The sequence below is a fragment of the Carassius auratus genome, chromosome 18 (genome assembly GCF_003368295.1).
Source record: "Carassius auratus strain Wakin chromosome 18, ASM336829v1, whole genome shotgun sequence".
NCBI lineage: Eukaryota > Metazoa > Chordata > Actinopteri > Cypriniformes > Cyprinidae > Carassius > Carassius auratus.
The window spans coordinates 18,675,430-18,699,469 of NC_039260.1; the positions used below are offsets into that span (position 1 = coordinate 18,675,430).

Below are 24,040 nucleotides of genomic sequence, written 5' to 3' on the forward strand. Positions count from 1 at the left end.
AGTCTGGACTTACACCGCGAGTGAGATCAGCTGGATTCTAAACACTAACAAGGAGAGATGACAAACGCACAGGAAACGACCCGACGCGACGCCACTCCTTCACACGCTGCTGCAGGTAAGAGATGAATCAGATTTCAAAAATATAGTCCATGGAGCGTAAGAAAGGATAGCTTACATTTTGAGAAATAAAAAGTAGTTTCTGTATAAAAAGTATTAGCCTAGTGTTAATGAAAGAAACAGAATGCCTGCATTAACCTGCACATCTCATTTTAACAGTCAAATAAAATATGTGTTCCAATCGAAACTATTTTATCGATCGACTGTATTTCTGAATTTGATAAACATAGACTGGCTGTGTATTGAGAGAGTTCAGCTCAGGTAAAGTGAGTGGGACTTCAGGTAAAATGGAACGATTTTTTTCATGATTGATGTCTTTTAAATATTAGTAGTCAATCATATAAAGGCTACCATTAATAATTTGGTTCATTTGACAACCTCATAGTGGATCAAGCTTCAACATGTGGATATGTGTTTTTAGTGTGTATTTAATAAATGTACTTAATTAAATTAGGTACCGTGAGACCTAATGTGGCCAATAATAAAATAAAATAAAACAATACATTTATTATTGATTGTTTTAAAAAAAAAATATTTCATACTTCAACTGAGTTTGTCAGTTAAGATGGGAAAACTATGTAGGCTATTTAAACAAATTTAAGCTGTGTTTATGTTATTGATCTGCAATCATTTAAAAATAGTTAACTCCTAAACTCTCTCTGGTAGATGCAGTGAGGATGAGGCGAAGAAAGGCTCAGTGGCTGGTTTCAGGCATGTTAAGTCTGTCTTTGCTCATTGTAGTGATGGGTATCTACACCAGCACACGCACTGAGAGCGTCAGCATCACAGGATACATGTCAGGAATTATTGTAAGTGTTATAATCACATTCATTGATGGGGTGGATCTGTATTTAATTGTTTGTTCTTTTCTTCAGTATTTGTTGCTGTTTGTATTTGTTTTCTTTGGTATTCTAACTATGAGACCCACTGACATTCTTGATCTTTTTGCACACACCCTGGAGAACTAGAGTTTATTCTGGTCTCAGTGAAGATTCCATTCAGCGAGATGAAAATCTATTTATATGCCTCATTCATTCGAACCATAATCTGATAAGAAAGTAGTCATTTGAAATTAATTGTCTGTTAAGAAGAACACAAATTTTGGTTGGAGCAGTAATTCCTCCAACAACCCAAGCAAATCCACTGCTCTGACTATTTAAAACTCATAGAAGTCACCAAATAGACCAGCCAAATCTTTCCAAGACAAATTTTCATGAGAAAACCACACACTCTGCTAATGGGAAAGATGCTATGGGGAAAAAGTAATTGTTCTCCTAAACTGAAACCTTTTTCAATAATTGCAGCGGTGCTGCACAAACCTATGGCAATGAAGCCCACTAAAGCCCACCAGAATGGGCGGAGCCATCTGGCTATATAAGCAGGCACTTTGCCATAGGATTCAGGTTACTTTGACTGAAGCGACAACTGAGTCGTGCAAATGCATAGCACGGCTAACAACGCAGTACTCATTGCCGTATCTCAGGGAACCGAGGTTACATTTGTAACGGAATACATTCCCTATTGATACTTCACTTGTACTGCATCTGCTAAGACGCCATGGGAACCAGTACAATCATGCCATGCTATGTAAGAGGAACGACTACATGTGTAACCTTGCCCTAGGCACCTCAGGGCCCAAGGGGACAGAAGTAAATAGTAAACATGTCCCAAGGCAAAAGGGCTTAGCTTACAGAGGTCATGCCCGGCCCGAATGATTGTTCCAGAAGACTTGCACAGCCCTGGCACTTATGAGGGCGAAGAGCGCACAAGTAAATCTACTGATGGATTTGAGAATGTTACAGCCAAACTCCTACTCCAAGCTGCTCCAAGCTGATGCCTGCCAGTTATAGAGAAAGAACCATAGCCTGCAAGGCAGGGACATCCAGGTTCTAAAACCTAGCAAATGTGGACAGCGAGGCCCAATCAGCTGCTGCACAAATTTCCGCAATGGACACACCACTAGACCATGCCCAAGAAGAGGCGATACCTCTAGTTGAATGGGCTCATACTCCAATGGGGCATTGCAGGCCCAAGAAAGAGTAGGCTAGCATAATAGTGTCAACTTTCCACTTAGAAAGTCTCTGCTTTCATGACCAGATGCCCTTTAGCACGGCCATCGAAGCAAACAAAGAGCTGTTGAAACTGCCTAAACGGGGTGGAATGCTTAACCCTTTGGAGTCGATTAATGTGTATATGCGTTATGAGGCATTATTAAAACGCGTTATTAAAATTAACTGTTACTCAGTGAATACTCAACGAAGAGACATGAGAGCTATATTTATAGAACGCTTGAAATATATACTTTTAAACTAAACAAGTGCTGCCAAAAACAAATATTCTGTGATAAAGTAATCCATATGAAAACAATGCGATGTCCGTTTTTCACGTCTCCCTTCATTATCTCTAATGCGACCACGACCACGCGCTGAACGCGTTATTGAGATTATAATGTTTCACTGAAGCGCGTGGATTGAATAAATCCATACAGCAGAAAACAATGCAGAGAGACTGTTCAAGTTTTTTTATTTTACTGTTTGCTTCCCATGAGAGGAATAAGACATAATTCACACCAAAAGGATGTGATGTGGTTGAGGATTTGAGATTTGGATTTCCTCAGAAAAAAAGTATGAAGCGCTTTATGCTGCAAAGATCATAAACATGAGTAAGTCTCTTTTTTATTTATTTATATACTTGTACTAGTTTTCACATAATGTGTAAACATTTTACTAGTTAGACTTTATCCAAACATAAAAATTCCTGACTAAATGTATAATCAAGTGAAACATTATGAAGTTTCAAAACAATATACACCACTACTGTAGGTAAGGAATGTATATTGTCATTCCTTACCTACTTATTTGTATTTTTTGTATTTTTTATTATTTTATTATGTGTTTTTTGTTCTGTCGCTGTCATTCTGTTGCACTGCAGAGCTTCTGTCATGAAAACAAATTCCTTGTATGTGTAAACATAACTGGCAATAAAGCTCATTCTGATTCTGATTCTGATACTATACCATTCAAAAGCTTTGATGTAAATAATATAAAATGTAACAAATAAATGTAAATGTAACAAATGTAACAAACAATGATGTTCTTTCAATTATATTCTCAGCTCTTTTCAATATTAATAATAATAATAATAATGATAATAATAATAATAATGATAAGGATGAGATCGCTTTTCAATGACAGGGACCGAAGGTCAACAGACTGCAGTGGCTCAAAGGGAGGAAACTTCAGGACCCTCAGGACAGTGGGCAGGTCTCACGTAGCGACAGTGAGGGTACGGGGCGGATTTAGCCTCCTAGCCCCCCTCAAAAAACGGACAACAAAGTTGTTTCTGCCAACCAACTGTCCTGCTCTAGAGGCATGAGAAGCCATTATAGCTAATACATAGACTTTGAGCGTGGATGGGGAGTACCCTAACAGCTCCTTATCTAACAGCTCCTGCAGGAAGGACAAAATCACTGATACATCACAGACGCACGGATCCTCGCCACAGGTTAGGAACCAGGTGGAGAACACTGGTCACTTAAGGGCATAGAGGCGTCTTGTAGATGAAGCTCTAGGCTGAGAAATGGTGTTAAGAACACACTCTAGGAGGCCTGCAGGTTCCCGTCAAGTGGCCAAAGATGCAGAGCCCACAGCTCAGGCTGGGGTGCAATATCGTCCTGTTGGCCTGAGAGAGGAGATCCCGCCTCAGGGGAAAGGGCCAAAGGACTGCTATGAGCAGCTGCGACAGCTCTGATAACCAATGCTGGTTTCTCCAGAGCAGGGCCACCATGAGAACCTTGCATTCTTGTTCCCTGATTCATCAGATTACCTGCAGGATCAGGGTGATCTGGGGAAAAGCATAGAGAAAGAGGTTGGGCCAGTCATGGACAAAAATGTCCTTGTCCTTGGAATAATAAATTGGGCAATGAGAGTTGTCTTTGGAAGTGAAGAGGTCCACTTTCTCCTTGACAAAGATCTCCCAAATTTTTTTTATCATCTGCGGATGAAGCATCCACTCTTCTGAAGGGACTTTGCTTCATAACAACATATTAGCTCCTTAGTACAGTTTGCCGAAACATGTGCTGCTCTCAGCGAGTGCAGGTTGAGCTTGTTACAGGAGGTGCTCTACCAGCACAAATGTGCCTCGAGGAAAGCCCTGCCTGGCTATTTATGTTGGACACCACAGTCATGCTGTTTGAGCGGACCAGAATGTGAGGTCCCCTCAGGTCTGGCAGGAAAGGCAGACCCAACATAACGACAGCATTTTGAGGCAGTTGACGTGAAGATCCAGTTGCCGAAAGCCGGTTTTCCTTTGCACAGAACTTGATTTGATTTACCCTGTGTTCAGATTACAAAATTATGGTCACGGCCAAGGAAATTATGTTTTACAGTAAATGCTATAAATGAATTATTATTTAAAACTGTCTTTTGGAAAATAGAAAGTGTGTGATGTGGGTTTTTGTAATTTTCATGGTCTTTGAGATGTGATTATAGACCCACACCTTAATTCCCTTCATTTACAGAACCAAGTTGAACACATAGTATCAAGTTAATTTCTCATTTAATGAATATGAAAAAGCAGGCACATGCAATTTTGTGGGCAAAAAATGTTAATTGTATTTTGTCTATAGTGTAGTGATGTATAAATCACAACTCATACAGAAGTTAATTTCAAACCAAGCTGCTTTCTATTGGTCAGCATGGCAAATCTGTATGGTTAACTTGAACCTGTTGCAAAATCCATGTAGGAAAATCTTCCTAAATGACTGGATTGTGCAAATTAAAATTCATCAGTCACTGATAAATGTGACTACACCTTTACTCTTTTGTCATTCCTTTCACCTGTGTGCATATAACCCTGTATTATTATTATTCTATGGAACACAACATGAACTAATAAGATTTTCTGAAAATTGTCCATACAGTGAAAGTCAGTATGGCCTATTGTTGTTTTGAGTTGAATCTTTCAGATAGAAAGGATCCCCTTCATCTCCACATCAAACTATCCACTGGAGTTCAGTACTTGGACCTCTTTTATTCTCTCTATATTTAGCAACATCAGCTCTAAAAAAAATGTTATAGTACTATAGTACAAATCACATAAAAATGAATTCATTTAAAACCATGTTGTTGTTCATTCCAACCAAGAATCAACTGTGTTAAGACCTCATCACTTCAATCAAAAATTCAACCAGCTCACCCACAAAGAAAGCCATTTGCACCCCACATGCTAACCACAACTTTCACCGAGACCTGTTCTTACTACTACAACTGATTTCTGGCAGCATATGAGGAGACCTGTGCTGCTTACCCAGAATAATTCAGACTGGCTGTCCAAGCTTCCCATGTACTTCCACATCACAATGCATGACTGTTTCATGTCAATGGCTCCCTATCACTGCTAGAATCAGGTTCAAAACACTTATAGAGTACAAGGCAGTCAATGGCCAAGCAACGTCTTATATTTGTAGCCCTATTATGACACCTAGGACTATAACTAAGGTTGCAAGTTATCACAGAATAATACTTTCTGTATTTGTATATTACAGAATCATCTTATATGTAAGTATTAAATGCTATGTCCCTAAATGAATCATGTGGGAATTAATTTGTACCTTTTTTTTTTTTAAGTATGGTTGGCCCTTCAATTCACTTATGATATCTTTTGGATTGATCCAAAAGAGATTATCCATGAATTTATACAAAATTTTAATACACTTTTTTTATACAATGCATCCTTTTTGAAACTTAAAAACTCTAGTTCCAATTACATAGCAACTAAGTTTTCCAATTTTCTTAATTTGCATCATACAGGTTTGGAATAACATGAGTAGAAACGACAGAATTTCCCACCCATTTTTATGAACCAATTAATCAAGTGTCAGTGGTTGCATCTTAGTAATACTCAAACATTTTCCCAATTAATGAATTGCATTAGTGACCTCATCTGTGAGCTCAAGGCATTATAAACAACGGGCTTCTTGTTGATACAATGTCAAATGTTATCAATGGGTTCACAGCAGGAAAAAGAACACAATAAAATCAGTCTGACAGTGAGAAGTAAACCGCAAACTTTACCAAAACATCTCTTTTCCATATGTGAACTTGGATGGTCCGTGAAACTTTCCACAACTCCTACAGATACCCTGCTGGAGACTTAGACTATGAGTATAGCTACAGTGTATAAGCTGATGGCCATGAAGAAGTTTTGCTTCCAAAGTGAGTGGATCTTACAATTAGTTATCAGCGTGATGCTGAGGAGAGGGTAGGTTATGTGTTCCACAACACATAAGGATCTCATGATCCTTGAAATGTTTTTGTTTCAGACTTCCCCTTCATATTTTCTTGTCATTTAAGATGGAAAAAAAAACATGATAATGATTCCCAGTGCTCATAGGGTCATGCGTATGTTCTCTAGAGTATTTTGCATCATTTGTTTCTCTTTTTACATTCACTTCTGTCTACTGATTGCAGTTGGCGTTTGGATCATTCTTGGGAGTTCTTGGATTATGCCTGGAGGAAAACCGCAAGCAGCTGGTAGATATCACAATGTAACATTTTCAGTAGGGTTTTGTCTTCCTGTTTTATGATGCTGATCAGCATGATACACGATCCTGCCATGGTCCTTTCTAGTTATAGTTCACTAAATATGTATTCTTTTTTATTTTCCTTTTAGTTTGCTCTGGTTAAGAAAACATTCTAATCTCACGCTTCCAATGTGCAAATATGTGAAGCACAAGGATTTAATATCTAATAAAATAATATATATATATATAATATATCTATTTTTATACCACAGATCTGCCAAATGATGTTCAGTGATGTTTCATAAATTGTTTTAAGGTTTTAATAATTTTTAGTGACATGTTTAAATGTTTTAATTATATGGAATAAAAAAATTAAAAAAACTCTATACCAAAATAATCAGAAAGGAGACTACTGTTCACAGTATGTCATGTATATAGCTAAGAGCACACGTAATTAAGAATTTCACACTGGTTTGATAAGATCAGATCTGCCTCTAATCTTAACCCTCACACAAACCTGTAGCAGATTTAATGAAAAACTTATTTTGTCCAATTTATGAGCCTTTAAAATACTGTGGACACTTTAAATGTCTTCACAGTTGGGTTTCTGACATGTTTCTCTATATTTGTGAGAGCATATTCAAAAAATTGGCCCTCACAAGTAATCAAACCTGCGCACACACACACACACACGCACACACATCTGGTTTTTGGTGGGGACTTTCCATTGACTTTTATTGTCTATACACTTAGCTTAGATGTTTTCCATCACCTAACCCAACTCCAAAACCTAACCCTCACATAAACTTTTCTGCATTTTTTTTTCTTTTGCATTTTAATTAAGACATTATTAAGCCTGCATCCATATGGGGACTGTTGATTTCTTTCAGAAATGCAGGTGAATTCAGGGTTACTCCAGTTGCTGCTAAGAAACAGCCCAAGATGCTGCTGGTTTAGTTTTCACACAGTTTCTGAAACCTGACACTCAAACACCAGAACCACACACCAAATCTGCTGTTTTTTTTTTCTTCAAAATGATGGACACAATTATTGTCTGTGATAATCAGAAGCATTTCAGAGGTGCCGTTGATAGCATAACCAGAACACAGTGGGTTCCTTTAATGATTAACAGATGCATACTGTTTTGCAATGTAACACAATCCATTTTATTCTTGACCAAAATATTTTTGCATGCATTAACAGAAAACAATTTTCTTTTATACAATAATGATGTTCAGGAAAATACTCCAAATTAAGCAGACCACCCATATTTGAATGCATGGTACATTTGCTACCACCCAGAACATTTTACCTTTGTAGCTGTTAGGTTATGTATTCCGCCATTACCGCTTTTATCAGAACATTTAAATTTCCTACTTAAAAAAAAAGAAGGTTTAAATGGGTGTAGTGGGACAGATACATATCCAGGCACATGATTTGCTCCAGATTGGTGTTTCAGGCAAATTTGCCACATTATATTTCTATCTGGGCCTCCAAATCTTGTACTTTCGGAAATTGCAGAACCATTTCTTCTTGTATTTGAAGGGTCACTGTAATAAACGGAGTGCAGACACAGCATGAGCTGATTTCCTGCCCAGTGTTTATGGCCTGGTGTCAGTCTGTGTGCTCAGTTCATGCATAAACTACATTTTACATCACTGAAAGATTTACTGGGGTCACAGGAAAGACTTGATGTGTACTACAGAGAAACTAGATATTTAATGTGAAATGCCACCCCATTCTAGAGCAGTGTTGTGCTGTATGACTAGTTGGTTGGTAGATTGTTCTGTGTTGAGGAGGCATGAGAATTGACTGGCAAATTGACAGGATAGCCAAAGGTCTGTCTCTGATCATCATGGTGCAGCTTCAGGAGCATGCTGAACATATCTGGAAAAGATGCTACAAACATAAAAATCTTAAACCAGATACAGACTGTTACTTGTCCGTGAAAGAGGAAAACATAAATGCAGGGTGAGGTGGAGAAAGAACATTTTGCACAGCATGAAGTGGCCAGACAGATGAGAAAAATGTTCCACATCAGATGGGAATTTCATAGCCCGTAATTCCAGTGTATTGATGAAAAAGATTTCATAGACCAGAAAACATTTGTTATACTAGGGAGAGTGTATTAAGACTCAAGAGGGTTTCTCTGGACAGGCAGAATCTGGGCTTTTTGGACAAGCTGTTGAGAGAGTTTTCAAAGAACAGTAACAGGATACATTCATTCTTTCATCATTTACGCACCCTCGTGTTGTTTCATACACTTTCCCTTTCTGAGGAACACAAAAGTGCTAGTTTTGAAAAGTGTTGGTAACTGAAGCTGTGGTGACTTGACTGCCATTGTTTGGAGAAAAGGCATCTTCTTTCATGTTTCACACAATATTTGTCTAAGTTCTAATAAGGACATGGCTGTTGGTTGATGCAAATAAGATTTTAAAATTTTCATTTCTTATTGATTTCATAATAGTGATCCTGTTCCCCATCACTTATGTGTCTTTTATAATGCATATCTATCTATCTATCTATCTATCTATCTATCTATCTATCTATCGATCATTAGGCTCCAACCAAAAAAAAAAAAAAAAAAGAAGAGAAATAATAGTAGCTAAGTGATTTGATAAAAACATATGGTGTGAGGTCTAAAAAAAGCTAATGTACCACATCTTGCTACAACTTTTATTGTGTTCTTGAGTTTTGTTTTCATGTGCTACTTGTTGAAATAACTTCAGAGCTTGGCACTGAAAGTTTGCTGGCACCAACAAACAATTATTTCATCTTAAATGTATAAAACTCACTTAATAAATTCTTTCATAGTTGCCGATAAAATGTGATACATTAGATAATCACCAATAAAACTTTGTTTGTCATATGCCCAACTTTGTTTTGGAGACCTGTAATCACATAATCAATAATAATAATAATAATAATAATAATAAAATAAAAAACGACGCATTGGTAGTTCTAAATGACAAACATCCTTCTGCCCTGAAGAAATCTTAACCCTGACAAAAATCAAAACAAGCCTAATTTTGTGATAATTAAAACTCTTTGGGAAACATTGCATGTATTCTTCATTATTTCTGGCAGTTATAGAACAAAACCATTGACAGAAAAAAAAAAAAGAGTTTTAAATGGCCATCTGAAGCAGTTGTTTTGAGGCAGGCTGGTTTGCTTGTGGCTGACGTACTTTAAGCCAACATAATTTAAATTCAAGATTTAAAAAACAAAGCAAACGTTGAGATAGGAAAAATTGGAAAATGACAATGAAATCCCTCATTCTCAAAGCAACATTTTGACATTTCTTTACCTTTTAAATTCAACAATCAGATTTAATCAAATTCAAATTCACTTTTTGTTCTATGAATATGACACTATCTAATAAACTTATTTTAAATATTTGTTGTATGTTAATTTCAAAATATTTGACCATTCCACCATTTCCACTTCCCCCAACAACAATAATGTGACACATTATAATTTTTTGGAGAGAAATATGGTGCATCTGATATGTGAAGACAACAAAAAGTTAAATATCACTTGAGAGGAGTCCATTTTTTTATTACATGGTGCAGCTGGTTCTTTTTGTATCAGCAGTCAATGAGCTTGCTGCTCAACATTCAAATACTTGGCTAGTGCTTGCTGTAGCAGTGCTTCAGAAACCCTACACCTTCCCCAGCTCCACCTGTATAGATCTGTTACACGGTGAATCATGTATGCTATATATGGGGATTATTTCATATATGGTATATTACTCGTATGCTCACAGCAGCATGTCAGCAGCAACACATTATCATTCTCATGTACACTGCCATTCCAAACCCTGGGAAAGTTGTCATGATAGAACTGTTTTTAAACATGTTTCTGAATATTCTCGACATCTGCCATTGGTGAGACAAGATTCTGCCCAAAGGCAGATCTTAACGAAGAGTCAACTGAAAAAAACATATATAGTCATAGTTTGGTCAGAAATGTATGCTTGTTAATGTTTCGCTTAATTTGAATATCGTCCTCATTCCCATCTTTGAACTGTAATTCACATTTGGTATAGATTTCACTTAACTGAACAAGAAGCACAGATCCTAAGTGTGGACGTTGTGCTTTCATCTTCCTTCCTTCCTGTTACTCTGCTCTCTGTCCCTCTGTTGACCTTTATATACAGTGCATTCATTTACTGTCTCTGTTCACGTTTCTCTGTATGTGCGTCTGTTTCTCTGTTGGTGGGTTGAGCTTTTTTTGGCAGTCTGTCTCTGATCAGCTGAGAAGAGATGTGTCCCTGTGGATATCATATGTTAAAATGAATAAACTATGAAATTTGGTTGAGTTATTGTCAGTTATACTTAATTTATGGTTAGTTTCAAAGCAGGATCAGTTTTTATTGCGCCCCCAGGAATCACATAAAAATCTGTCAGCTTTGGACAAGGACAAAGACTGTGTGTATGTGCACATGTATGAGTATATATACTACATTACAGTTCATGTCAAATAAAGCTGTGAAGTTTTATATAGGTATTATTTAAGATGATTGTGATCATCAGCATGCAATAATACAGTAATTCACTTGTTGTGCATTAGTGCTTCATGTAATAGCTCTATGTTAACACATTTGGTATTTAATCAAAGCAATAATGTATTATAAATGTTTATATGAATATATAATTTATTATATTGTCTTATTGTGTATTATTTATATTTTATTATTTATTATTCCATTATTTATTTTAAAAAATCAAAAGAAATAAAAATGCATATTGCAGGTAATTAATATTGGGGAAAATGTACTATAAATAAATAAATATTGCATATTTTTTGGGCTGTCAACACAAATCTACATTTGTATCTGTAATCCATTTTTCTTTCTCTGTCCAGCTGATTGCGGCCATTGTGTTCCTGAGTTTTGGGATAATTTCCAGTTTCCTGTGTCTTCTGGTTGATGGCATTTTCATCCTACTCAACATTGTAAGTACAGCGACTATGAAACATTTATACATAGAAACAACCTTAGCCGCTGCCTCACCACTGTTCAGAACATCTTATCAATGCAGCATCAAGAGAACAGAAAACCCAAGCAACCATTACTATATTGGAGATATAGCCAATTTAGGACCAGATTTACTAAACCGGGCAAATTAGTGTGAGAGCTCAATCCCATAAAAGTACAGATGGGAGTGGAATGTTCTGCGGGTGATTTACTGACATTTCATGAATAAAAGAACACAGACGCAGACGGATAATTTTCGTAATGACTAACACAATCTACCAAGAGTAGCGCAAATTAGCTGGATTAAGACATGCTTTTGGGAAAGTAAATAGTGGCACAAATACCAGTAAACTGATTGGCACAAACTATAGTAAATGGAGTTGCGTGATTCATTTAAACACCCTCCTCTCATAAACTTTGCATCTGAAAAGGAAACTCAGCCGCAAAAATGATTGTGTCCACATCTTTTCAAAACTAATCTTTTATTAATCCTAATAATTGTTTTTTTAATGTTAAAAGAGGATTTGCGCTGGTGTAAATTGTTAGTAAATCTGGTCCTTAGTGATCAAAATGTTTCTTTAAACTATTTACACACATAAAAACATAGTTTGGTCTAATTTGATACAAAAAAGTAAGACTGATAACCTCTTGGCTAATTGTTAGTTGGTCATACAAGTTCTTAATTCAAAATATTTTTAACCAAATGGCATGCGGAGAGATGAGTATTTGTGTAAAAATTAAGCAGTCAGATCATCCATCTTAACCGGCATGAATGTGACTCATGAAGAGCAGAATGATGGACTGATGAGTTTGAGGGAAAACTCAGTGTGATGATAAGAAATGCCCACTTTGAACTTCTTATTTATGTTCATGAACAATTTACAAGTTAGAGTGGAAATAGAGAAAAGAAAGAAATTGATTTTTTCCCCTGATTTTTTTTTTTGTAGTGGTTGTACATAGTAGGGGTAGAAAGGAAGAGGCATTGTATTAAAGAAAAAAAAAAGTTTAAATGCAGTTGCAGAAGAAAATGTAAAACTGAAGACATTACCTGCAATCTCAACAGGATATGCGTCCAATGAAGGCAGGAAGATGTCAGTTCTACACCAGTGGAAATAGTTACATCTATGAGAACTACTACGCTACAGTGAGTCAAGTCCTCCTGATTTCTATGTTCAGCTCTGTAAAATATATTTGTATATCTACTGTATTTATCAAAAATGCCCACCTAAACAGCTGTCTTTCAACCAAGTTTTTGATGAGGACTAAAGTCCTGTTTTAAGTCGATTTAGTTCCTTGGAGGATGAATTGATGCTCTGAGCTATTAAATGCCATTAATTTAGCATCATAATTTGATGTTATAAAAGTAGTTAGTTATAACTAGAGACAGCTGAATGAAAATGTGTGCACAAAACATTTTGTTTGTATAAAAAAAGTGAGTTTTGTATATAGCGTTTGATTTCTGAAAGATGCTCAATTGTTTTGTAGGTTCCATGTCAAGGACTAACAGAGTCATGTAATATGAAAGTTCGGAGTGGAACGTGTTACTGTTGTGATTTGTATGATTGCGCCAAGTAAGTAATTCACATATTGGTGAAGAAACACAGACACTTTATGGAAAAACTCAACAAAGTGAGGCTGATGGGTCCTTAACGCAAACTGATGATATTCACAGTGTTAAACTGCTTGGTACAGGCTGATTGTTTTATTTTGCATGTGCAACCAATGAGCTTGCTGCTTTACATTTAAATGGCTGGTTAGCATTCACAAGAGCAGTGTGCTTTGAGAGTTCCTCTGAATCCCTCCACTTCCCCAGCTCCACCTGTATAGATCTGCTATAGGTTATTATTAGCAGGGGCAGAATTGACCATTAGGCAAAGGTAGGTGACCACCCTGGGTGCCTAAAGCCAGAGGACCCCCTAAAATACTTTTCATATAGGTGTTGTGGATTAAGCCCTATTCCCTCAACAACCGTCCAAGTCCATGGTGCCTGGTGTTACAGCTGTACAGAGTACCATGAGTGCTCAGACCTCCGATTTGTCCCGCAAACATTTCAGCAGTTATCATAGTCCTGTGTGTGTCCCGTATTTCTGTCAACTGAATCAGCCATGCCATTAATTATGAATTTTATCAGTATTTTGCATGCTGAAGTAAATTTCTGCATAGAAATATTATGCCAAATAGAAGCAATAAATCATGCTATAAGCACTTTCATGAAATCGGGTTAGCCTACAACAATTAATTTGTTGGCTATTTTTCAAATGGGAATACAATTAATTCATGACATGGGTAAAAAAATTTAAAAGGCTAATAAAGAATTTACCTATCATACAAAATTGTGTTGCAGAAAATCCTTTAAATGTTACGGTATTCAGAACAGAGCAACATTTAAAAAAAATCTGAAAAAGCAAGCTATACAATTATAGGACAAAGTTTTAAATAATAAAGACAAGACATTAAGACAAAAAAGAAACCTCAAGGTTGATCTAAGAAAATGTGTGAAAATGTATAGGGCCCCGTTCTTATATTTTGCCTGGGACCCCCGATTAACTAAATCCGCCCCTGATTATAAGGGCTGGTAATTTAACCCGTTAATTAGATTAATTAATTACGGTGAAAAATAACATGTTAAAATTATTAATACATTTAGCGCACTTGCCCCGCCCCAGACCAACATGGGTCATCTGACATTTCATACAGATGATTAATGACAACTAATTTGATTTGAACTGGTACTGCACTTGAACTGGTGTATATCAAAATACCACCATTCAGAATCACAAGGAGCCGTCTGATCTCTATAGCTTTCCGGGTTCTTTGGATGTCACATACCAGTCGGTCCGATGGTGATGACCTGTTTCAAGTCGAACAAGCCTAATGATTCAATGAACCATTCATAAAGAACCATTTACTTCACTTCTGAATGAATCAGCCATTTGAACAAATCAAATGAATGAATAAATGACTCGATGAATTAATCATCAAGACATTTACCACCACCTACTGGCAGTTTTAGTTTATTATTTAGAGCATCATTTCATTAAAGAAATACTTTAAGATTTCCATAGTAATAATAATAAAATTAATAAAATAAATTATTAAAGCTATAGTTCACCCAACCAAAAATTACAATTGTGTCATCATTTACCAAAATAGTATATGTATAAGTTATATCAAAAAAATATTTCTCACTGAAGCTACGTTTTGTAATGTCTGTTTGATTCTTTAAACAACAATAACTTTAAATTATTAATTGGGAGTAATTTCTCAGCCAAATTTGATGTGTGATTAATTTGTTATTAATTCAGTTAATTAATCACCACATCATGTGGCCCTATTAACCAGCCCTAGTCACTATATATGCTATTCGTGCAGCAGCAGTATGTCTCAAATACTCACAGCACCATATTGGCGTATGAATTGGCAGTAGCATTTCTTGTAAGTGTAACTGCTTTGCAGCAGCAGCGTTGTCATGATAGACTTCATTTCATACCATTTGCACTACAGTGAGTGAGTTTTGCACAGCAATGAACCACCTACACTTTCTTGAGAATCTCTAGTATCAATAAGTTATTAATAGCACATAAACATAATACTGTGACAATGTGTTCTTGCTTTCTTTTTCAGTGGAGGATATCTGAACAATTACTATGAGTTTGTTGGTGTGCAGAGCTGTCAGGAGGTCTTCTCTCTGTATGTTCTCCTCTGGGTCCTGACCACACTTAACCTGCTGGCCTTCGTGTGTGGAATCCTGACCACTGCTGTACTGGGCAGTATCAAAGACATGGTGAGGCACGCAAAAACTCACACAGAGTTAACAAACAGGATGCAAATAACTAGCAGGCATCAAAAGTCCATTTCTTAAAATCTGAATTTTGTAAATAAGTAATTAAATATTTAATTCTATAGTTCAAATCTATTAACATATTTACTGACACATCGCTTGAGACTCACTGATGAAAAAAATATAATTGAACTTTTTTTTGGAGTACTACTTTTGAAGCAATGCACATTTATTAATATTAAGCCTATGTTTTAATGTGACTAATTATGAGATTATATGATCTTTGAATAATATCAGCCTTTAAATGCAAGACATTTAAAGTGTACCTGAAATATAGTTTAGCGCAATCAATTGCACTTGTATCTTTAGCTGGACTTTAAGGATATCAGTTTAGAATAGCAAAAGTGAAACTGCAGTGTATTTATATTAAGTACATAAATATTTTTATGTGTGTATTTTTAGTATACTAAGCATACAATAAATTAATTTCAAATAAATGTAAGTATAATTATTTTTCACTATAGGGCACTTTGCACAATTTTAATACTTAAAGATTGTATTTGCAAGTGTACAGGTTTTATACAGGACATATTTATACTTTCCAAAATCCAGAAAAATCTACAATGGTTTAATACAGTGTTTTCATCCTATAAAAATCTAAGTTTGGCCAATATTGAGTTTAATTTTCATCTATGACTTGCAAAGATTACGACAACAAGACGAGTTCCAGGTTTATCAGAAAATTAGACAAGGATGCAAACAAGAGAAAAGCAGAAATGTAGAGATTTATTTATTTTTTATTTTTTTGGTAAGTGCATTTGTTTAAATGTGTGTGGGGCAGTTAACATGTGGAAGAGGTCTGTCTTCAGCTGCTTTTTAAAAGAAGTTTTGGCCTCAGCTCATTCCACCGGAGAGCAACAGAGATTTTGTAAAGTAACTTTTAGCCTTATTCTGAAGGAACAACAAGGCATTGCTCATTCAGTGACCTAAGCTGGAGAAGAGAAAATCAACTTGCAGGAGCGGAGGTGTGGAGGTGCTGTTCCAGTGGCTGTCCTGGAAGTCAGCATCAAACCCTTGCATTGAGTCAGTGGAGTGAGATCAGGAGGGGTGTGATGTGGGTCCTCTCTGGCTGATTAAAGCCCAGACATGCTGGATCATCTGCAGAGCTTATAGTCAAACTGGTTTAAAGGCCCACCGGGAGATATCTGGCATGCGTTTAACTGAAAGTGACATTCTCAGCTATGAAAGAGAGAGAAAGTGTGTGTGATCTCTTGTGAATTTATGGTGAGATTCTTGTTTCTGCTTTTGTTGATTGATTGAAGAAAAAACAGCTGCAAAGATTTTTTTTTTTTTTAATCCTCCTGTGTTGAAGGACGGGAAATGTAGTTTATTTATTTTATATGCAGATGTTTGGCTGCCTAAACCAGATTCTGCTCAAGGATGTTGGTGTATTAGTTTTGTCCATGAGCTTTCTAGTTCCTCCTACAAACAGAAACGGTCATCCCCACGTTTGACTGATGTGTTACCTGAGAGGAAGGATTTATTCGTTTTAAGGTAGTTAGGTTATGCCTACTTATTTTTCTTTCATTTTTAAATAATATCTGTATATTACACATCTACAGATTCTAGACTACACATATTTAATGTACTAATTAAAAATTAGGTTATTGTTGTAGTAGTGTAACAGAACGATTTTCCAAAACACTTGCACCAATTTCTATACGATCAAAATCTGTTGGAAAATACCCTTTAACTATCAATTATTATTATATTATATTATTATAGAATTCTTTAAAATAAATGAATAAAATGTTATTATTAGTGAAAAAGAGCCATTGTTTACTGACAAGCTGTGCAAAAAAAGCACTTGTAGAGATTTACCGCTGATTACAGAACTGGCTTTATTGATGAGATGCACATTAAATATTGTATCGATATTTATCGTGATTCCCTACTAGTAATGCTAACACGTTATTTTGATTTGAACACTCTGTTTACGATAAATAACGTTGCACCAACATGTCTACTAACTCTCATTAGAGTATTAGTAAACTGTCTGCTTGATATCTGCAAAATCTTTCTTGTGATGGACCCTAAACAGACTTTCTAAAGACTTTAAGTAACTTTGCAAGAACATGCCAACTTATTCTAACCTTATTCTGACTCTGTTTTCGGGTTTCAATATTGCTGTGGCAAATCTTGCATTACATTTTTGCATTTGCATGAACACTGTGAGAATTAATGCATGGATCTATTTTGACATATTCGATTTTCTGTCCAATCTGTTGCCATGATTATCACTCTCAATCATTCCAATTTTGAGAGTGACACAAGGAATGATAATTCATTGCTGCATTTGAATGTGATTATCACTCTCTACACTTTATATAATACATGGCCGCTTATTCTGTTAGAAGTAGGAAAAACAAAAAGAGTGCTCACTTTATAGTCAGTAAAGCTCTCAATCACTTAATTTAATTTTAACTTGCCAGTTCATGCATGGCCATAATAAGCTCTAAAGTGCACCAGACTTCATGGGAAATTTTAATCCTATTCAAATTACTTTTTTTTTGCCTCACACAACCTTGCCGTTCATCGAAGACTAACTAAAGCTAAAGATATTTTGCTGACCTAACTTGAGTAAAATAACTTATATTATTCTAATTGATTAATATTATAAGTCTTATTTCAGTAAGTTATGTTTTGCACACATCCTGAGCACATGACCTTCTGTAACACCCACATCCAGACACGTCCACCCTGTTAATAACTACAGAGATTCCAATCTTTCAGAATCCGTACATGAAATGACAGATGACAGATGAAGTCCAACTATGTTTTAAAGGCTACTCTCATTGGATTAGTGCTGAAGGCGCAGATGTTCTTCTGGAATCGCTTCTGAAAAAGAAAGGAAAACAGGTACCTTTATTGGTCCAATTTTTCACAAAGGTCAAAATAGCGTTGCTTTGAAGATTATAAGTGGGACAAAATTGGATGGCGTATCACATAAATCGCCACAATTCTTTTGGACCACTCGAAAGGCATTTAAAAATCTGTCAGCAAAGTACAATGAAGAGAAACTTCTGGGCTTATTTGTGGCATAATTTATCAACTGGGAAATCCGTGTGAAGACATTGTAAATGTTTGGACATTTTTCTGCTGATTCAGCTAAATATCTCTGACACTTTCAGTGTTGTCTTCATCAGTCAGATCTTTACTCTTCGTGACCAGTTAATCCATTTGTGTGTCCGGTTTAAAGTTACTAGTTGACATGTTTATTCTGTTTTCTCAATAGCCAGTACACAACAAACTATGGCTCTATAAACACAAAACCACAACTGTAAACATATTTAGATGTAGTTGTAGAAATGTTACTTTATACAATGAACACGATATTGCAGATTCAAGATATATACATATTTCTTTGACCGACCCTATATTCATTTCAGTGTCCTTAACCATTGTAACTGTTTCGTTTAAACAGATCTCACCATGTGTAATTGCGTTCAGTGTATTTGATGGTTTGTGTTTGAATTGAAATTTTTTTTTTTAACACAGTGTTTAATTTTGTCTTAATAGCTTGAGGTTTGCAACACTGAGTTGGTGGTTTTGGCTTTGTGTTTATAGTTTTGATTAATGTGGTATTGCTTTCAGGAAATGTGTCTCAGCAATGGGGGGAAACTGTGCCAATTCAGCCACTGCTGAATGAATTTTTCCCTAGACGAGCAGTCAAGTTATATATGGCTTGCGGCATAAGTCACAAAATGGGTTTACGATAGCTTAAAAGAGTGCATAAACTTTAATGTACACACTTTTGTGTTTACATCTGTTGTCCTCCATTCTAAATTTTTTAAGCTAGCTTTTAAAATCCAAGACTTTCATGTCACTTAAAGGATCATCAGCTACAAAATAGATTGCTTGCATACATATAAATCAAATTAAAACTTGATTCCATTGGCTTTTATGCAAACACACAAAATTGCTCGGTGCAACAGCGATATATCAATAAACAATGGACCCTTTTCACATTTCCGGGATTGGAACGCAGAAGTAAACTATACTTTCTGGGGCAAATGTATAGATAAACTGTTTTGGTAAATATTTTTTTGGCATATGGCAGCCAGAGAGGATCTTATATGTTTTTCTTCTTCTTTGCAGAAGAGTGGGGTGGTCGGTCTTGATGTGTCCCAGTTGGGAGGTTCATCTCTGTTCTCTTTTGATGGGGCCAGCTGTTCTTCTCCCACTGCACCCTTGCTAATGGATCCAAACTCACACGCAGGACACCAGCTCTACCCGGTCAGTAGATCATGCTCACTTACACACACACGCATACACACACACAGATTCAACTCATGGTCTTTTATGGTATGATTCAGTTGCGGAGACTTGCAGATTTTTTGTGTACCATAAAATTAGTGTCCCTATCAAATCCCCTGATGATGCGGTGTGTGCTCACAGAGAGATCCCCATCCAAAATCCCACAGCATTCTCTTATAAAACCGTGCCTTAGTATACTGATCCTTGGGCTTGTCCTGATCACAACCCTGCCCTGCCGAGAACGCCAGCCAGAAGTCCAACCAATCCCAGATCATGGATCTTCCAGCACTCTCACCCCTGCTGAGTGATCTGAAGTTTCTTTTGGAAGCGTCACCACAAAAGTTCCTCTGGCCAACTCAAACACACATCACTAAGCATCTGATCAGCCGTTCTCATCATGAATGCAACATATAAACTAAGAGAATAGGATTATACAGCCTAATAAGTTAAACATATAACAGTCACTGAGAAAAATTATCACATTATTATATGATCAGCTCAACACTATTAAAGGGATAGTTCACCCAAAAATGCAAACTCTGTCATTAATTGCTCACCCTAATGTCGTTCCAAACATGTAAGACCTTCAGGAATACAGTACTTTGGCTTGATGGAGCTACGAGAATACTTTTTGTGCACAAAGAAAACTATAACTATTATGTTATTATTGTTTTCTTTGTGCACAAAAAGTATTCTCGTAGCTCCATCAGTCCTTGTTGTCTCTAGGGATATGAAATTTTATATAAAATTTTCGTGTTGTGATTAATTGCTAATGCTTTTATCATGGTATACATTGTATATGACATTTTGTTTTTAAAAAGTGGTCATAATACAGTATAACTGGTTTAATAGCTTTTTCTTACAACAAAAATAACAGAAAATTTAAATACAATAGAGCAATATCTTTGTTAAAAAAAAATAGCCCTAATGTAAAGTGTGAATGAACAATAAAGAATCAAAACCCTTTCAAACAATATCTAGGGCATGTTGTAGTCCAGGTTAAAATGAAAAAAAAGGTTGAAAGTAAATAGCATATTTTGTCTAAATATTTAAGAATTTGGCGCTGTGATGAGCACCATAGAATACACAAATCTGAATGGCTATTTAAATATGTATTAGAAAGTAAGGAAGCTGCTTTATTTATGGGGTTTCCAGGGTAAGGGCATAGACAGTAAAAGAAATGGACACAGCGACCCCATTGGAACTCAATTGAGACAAGTGAAGTCCATTTTTTGCGTATTTTAGCACTTCCGTTTCTGACGCGCAGACTCAAACGAAGCTTGACGATGTCAGCAACCTGTCTGACAGATGTAAATCTTCTAGTAGCTGTGCGTGCAAACTGCCATCGTTAATCTTGTAGAGACGGCGAGCTTGAGCGGGGAGTTCTTTGGCGTGAGTGAGCAGGAGTAAGTATTCTGATTAATTATTTTGTATAGTATTTTAAAATGTAACGCCACTACGCCATATTAAGTTAATTGCCTGCGAGCTTCTCCTCCTGTCTGTACGGTAATGCGACAGAGAGACGAGTGGTTATGACGCAATCGTTAGCCTATTTTTTACAAAAACTGTTTATACGGGGCCATAATGTAACATAGAAGGTAATGGAGCCCTTTATACATTGTCGTGTATCTTTAGAAATAAATAATGGACAAACGGAGTCTTTAAACGTCTCAGATGTAAAGTTATTCGCTGTCAAAGTGACACCAAAATGAATGGGAGTCAATGGGAATGCTAACGCAAGTGAAGTTCTGCTAAAAGATGGCAGCCCCCACCCGACTTCAACTTCCGGTCGAGTTCCTTGCCCCCTGGGTAAGGGCAGCATTTTCTGTAGTTTAGCGCCATCTGCTGTCAGAGAGTGAATGTGCTTTAACTCAGTGCATCTCTCTTGTGTTCCTCCATGTGCTTCTCATACATGCTTGTTTACATCAGAGCCACCTCTTTCAAGCAGCATACAGCAGTGTTGTGCATTTTGACCAGCTGATGGGAAAACTATTCTTAAAATACATTTCAAATTCTGAATAATTCTGAGTAATATATAACTATATAATAATATATAATAAATTCTGAGTAATATATAACTATTCACGGTATTTAGAAGTACCCATGATAACAATATTGTGCATATTTATTACCATTATATATCGCATTACCGAATACATGTCTAGATGTAACATGGACTATTTTACTGATGTCCTTGCTAGGTTTATGTGCATTGATCATGGTAATATCATTGCTGTCTATGGAGGGTTTGAGAGCTCTCAGATTTCATCAACAATACTTAATTTGTTTTCCAAAGATGAACAAAGGACGTACAGGTTTGGAACAACATGAAGGTGATCAATTAATGAGGTGGTGAATTTTGGGGTGAATTTTCCCTTTAAAAATGAAAGTTCTGCATCAATGATTCCATGAAAAATATTGAACATTGAAGGATCTTTGAAGGTTCTTTAGATTACCAAAATATTCTTCACACTAGGAATGTAATTTTAACTTTTAGGAACTTTTCAGTGAAAGGTTCTTTGAGGAACCAAGCAATTATTCTGTAGCATCGCTGTGAAAACCCATTTTAAAATCTTTATTTCTAAGAATCAATCAGTGGCCCACCCGTTCAACTTCTCATTTTGGCTTGAATTCCAATTACAGAATCCAATATGGCAATCTAAATGAAAACTTTCATCCAAGATTGTGGACGGGTCATATCAGGGTAAAACTGAGGAAACTGACATTATCATTTTTTATTCAGTACCAAAAAGGTACTGCTAAATCTACATTTAAATCAAATGCACCATTTAACCCAATGTTTTTCTATTGTGTGCTCTATTTACAGCAGACAATGAAGTAGCTCACTAGGTTACACAACAGACCTGAAGACAATAGTTTGCTGGAAAAAGAGCTGATGGAAAACATCTCCTCAGTGTGCAGTCCATAAATCTTGAAAAAGTGAAATGTGCAGTTTAAAAGCTACAAATAATTAAATAATTAAAACAATTTCTTTTCTCCAGAGGGCGTCACTGTATGTGTCTCCAGCAGGATCTAGTGTATCTCCAGCTGCTGCAGGATCCAGTGTATCTCCAGGAGGATCAGCAGATGCATCCCATGCACAGCCCAACCCTCCTCCCTTTGCCCCCCTTTACAACCTGCTACCCTACAAGACCTCCAGCTTCTCAGCTTAGAACATCTGAATCCAAACCCAAGACCTTGAGACTGAACTCCCCTTAAACACAACATGAAATCAAAATGAGCTGTTTGCTTGTCCATGATCTTATTGTGCAAGATTCATCTGAGCACGATCTCAAGAAAATGGCTTGTTTTCATAATCTTTCATCAAAATGGCTTTTCGTTTTCTTCACTTTAATGAAAACAATGGTGAAACGATGTCTTTTCTACTGCAAACCTGTGTGGATGGGAAAAAATTATGTTAACTAATTGTATTTTTCTACTTTTCATGACCCAGTCAAACCCCGCTCTACCTTGTTTTCTGGTGGATATTTCATTTCATTTATAAATATGCCATATTATAGACCTTTATTAAAGAAATGCAATGCTAATGTCATTTCATGTTGTCTTTAAAAGTCATATAAGGCTGCCAAGTCTAGTTCTTGCAATGGCTATACAGTAAATATCACATTATAAAACAAATTAAAAAAGCTATAACTCTATAGACTCATTACAATCAGTTGTAGACTGTGACTCATTTTGAACTAACTTCTCCACAGGATAATGTTCATTTTCATCAATCTGTTTAATTCTGCCATACTTCAAAATCACAACTTGAGGTTTTCTTGAAGCACTTTTTGAAAGCAAGGGATAGGAACAAACTTTCAAAATGTAATCTAGATGTTTGTATATGATGTGTGTATATGTTTCTTTTGACATGAATTGTTGTCACTATGTAAGGTTTTATACTTTGATGTATTTTAGTTTTATACAAGTCTTATTTTTGTGCAAGCTCTGTTAAAAGAATCAGTTTATATTTTATACCAAAGGCTATGTACTTGGCAGTATAATAAGAACAGCTCTTACTCTCTTAAAGCTATATTTTAAGGCTGAAAATAAATTTCAGGCTGTTTTATCCACACACGTTTTTGCTTCTCACTGACACAATCGCATATGACATGAATCTAATGATTCAAATGATACTCTTGTACTGTATTGACACTGAAACTCCACAGACTATAGTATTTTTTGACCTCAGTGACTTATATAGACATCTAATCTACATTAAAAGCTGCAAAAGACTTAAGAACATCTATTCTGAGAGAGTACAGTATTGAGCACAGAACAGTTCAGAGTGTTCAGTTCGAGGTTTCCGAGTCTGACAGCA

General features: G+C 36.1%; 1 protein-coding gene across 1 annotated transcript; it reads left to right on the plus strand.

The window, feature by feature from the left end:
• Positions 1–23,791, plus strand: LOC113118599 (transmembrane protein 255B). Its single transcript, XM_026287896.1, has 9 exons — positions 1–115; positions 784–926; positions 6,588–6,650; positions 11,507–11,596; positions 12,682–12,762; positions 13,104–13,189; positions 15,243–15,402; positions 19,558–19,695; positions 22,719–23,791. Exons 1-9 carry the CDS (start codon positions 58–60, stop codon positions 22,887–22,889), a joined length of 990 nt encoding a protein of 329 aa, XP_026143681.1. The 5' UTR covers positions 1–57; the 3' UTR covers positions 22,890–23,791.
• The last annotated feature ends 249 nt before the right edge of the window (positions 23,792–24,040 follow it).

Coding starts and splice junctions, on each gene's coding strand:
- LOC113118599 (XM_026287896.1), top strand. CDS start 58: ATGACAAACGCACAGGAAACGACCCGACGCGACGCCACTCCTTCACAC. Junction 12,763..13,103: donor ATGAGAACTACTACGCTACA/GTGAGTCAAGTC, acceptor ATTGTTTTGTAG/GTTCCATGTCAAGGACTAAC. Junction 13,190..15,242: donor GATTTGTATGATTGCGCCAA/GTAAGTAATTCA, acceptor TTTCTTTTTCAG/TGGAGGATATCTGAACAATT.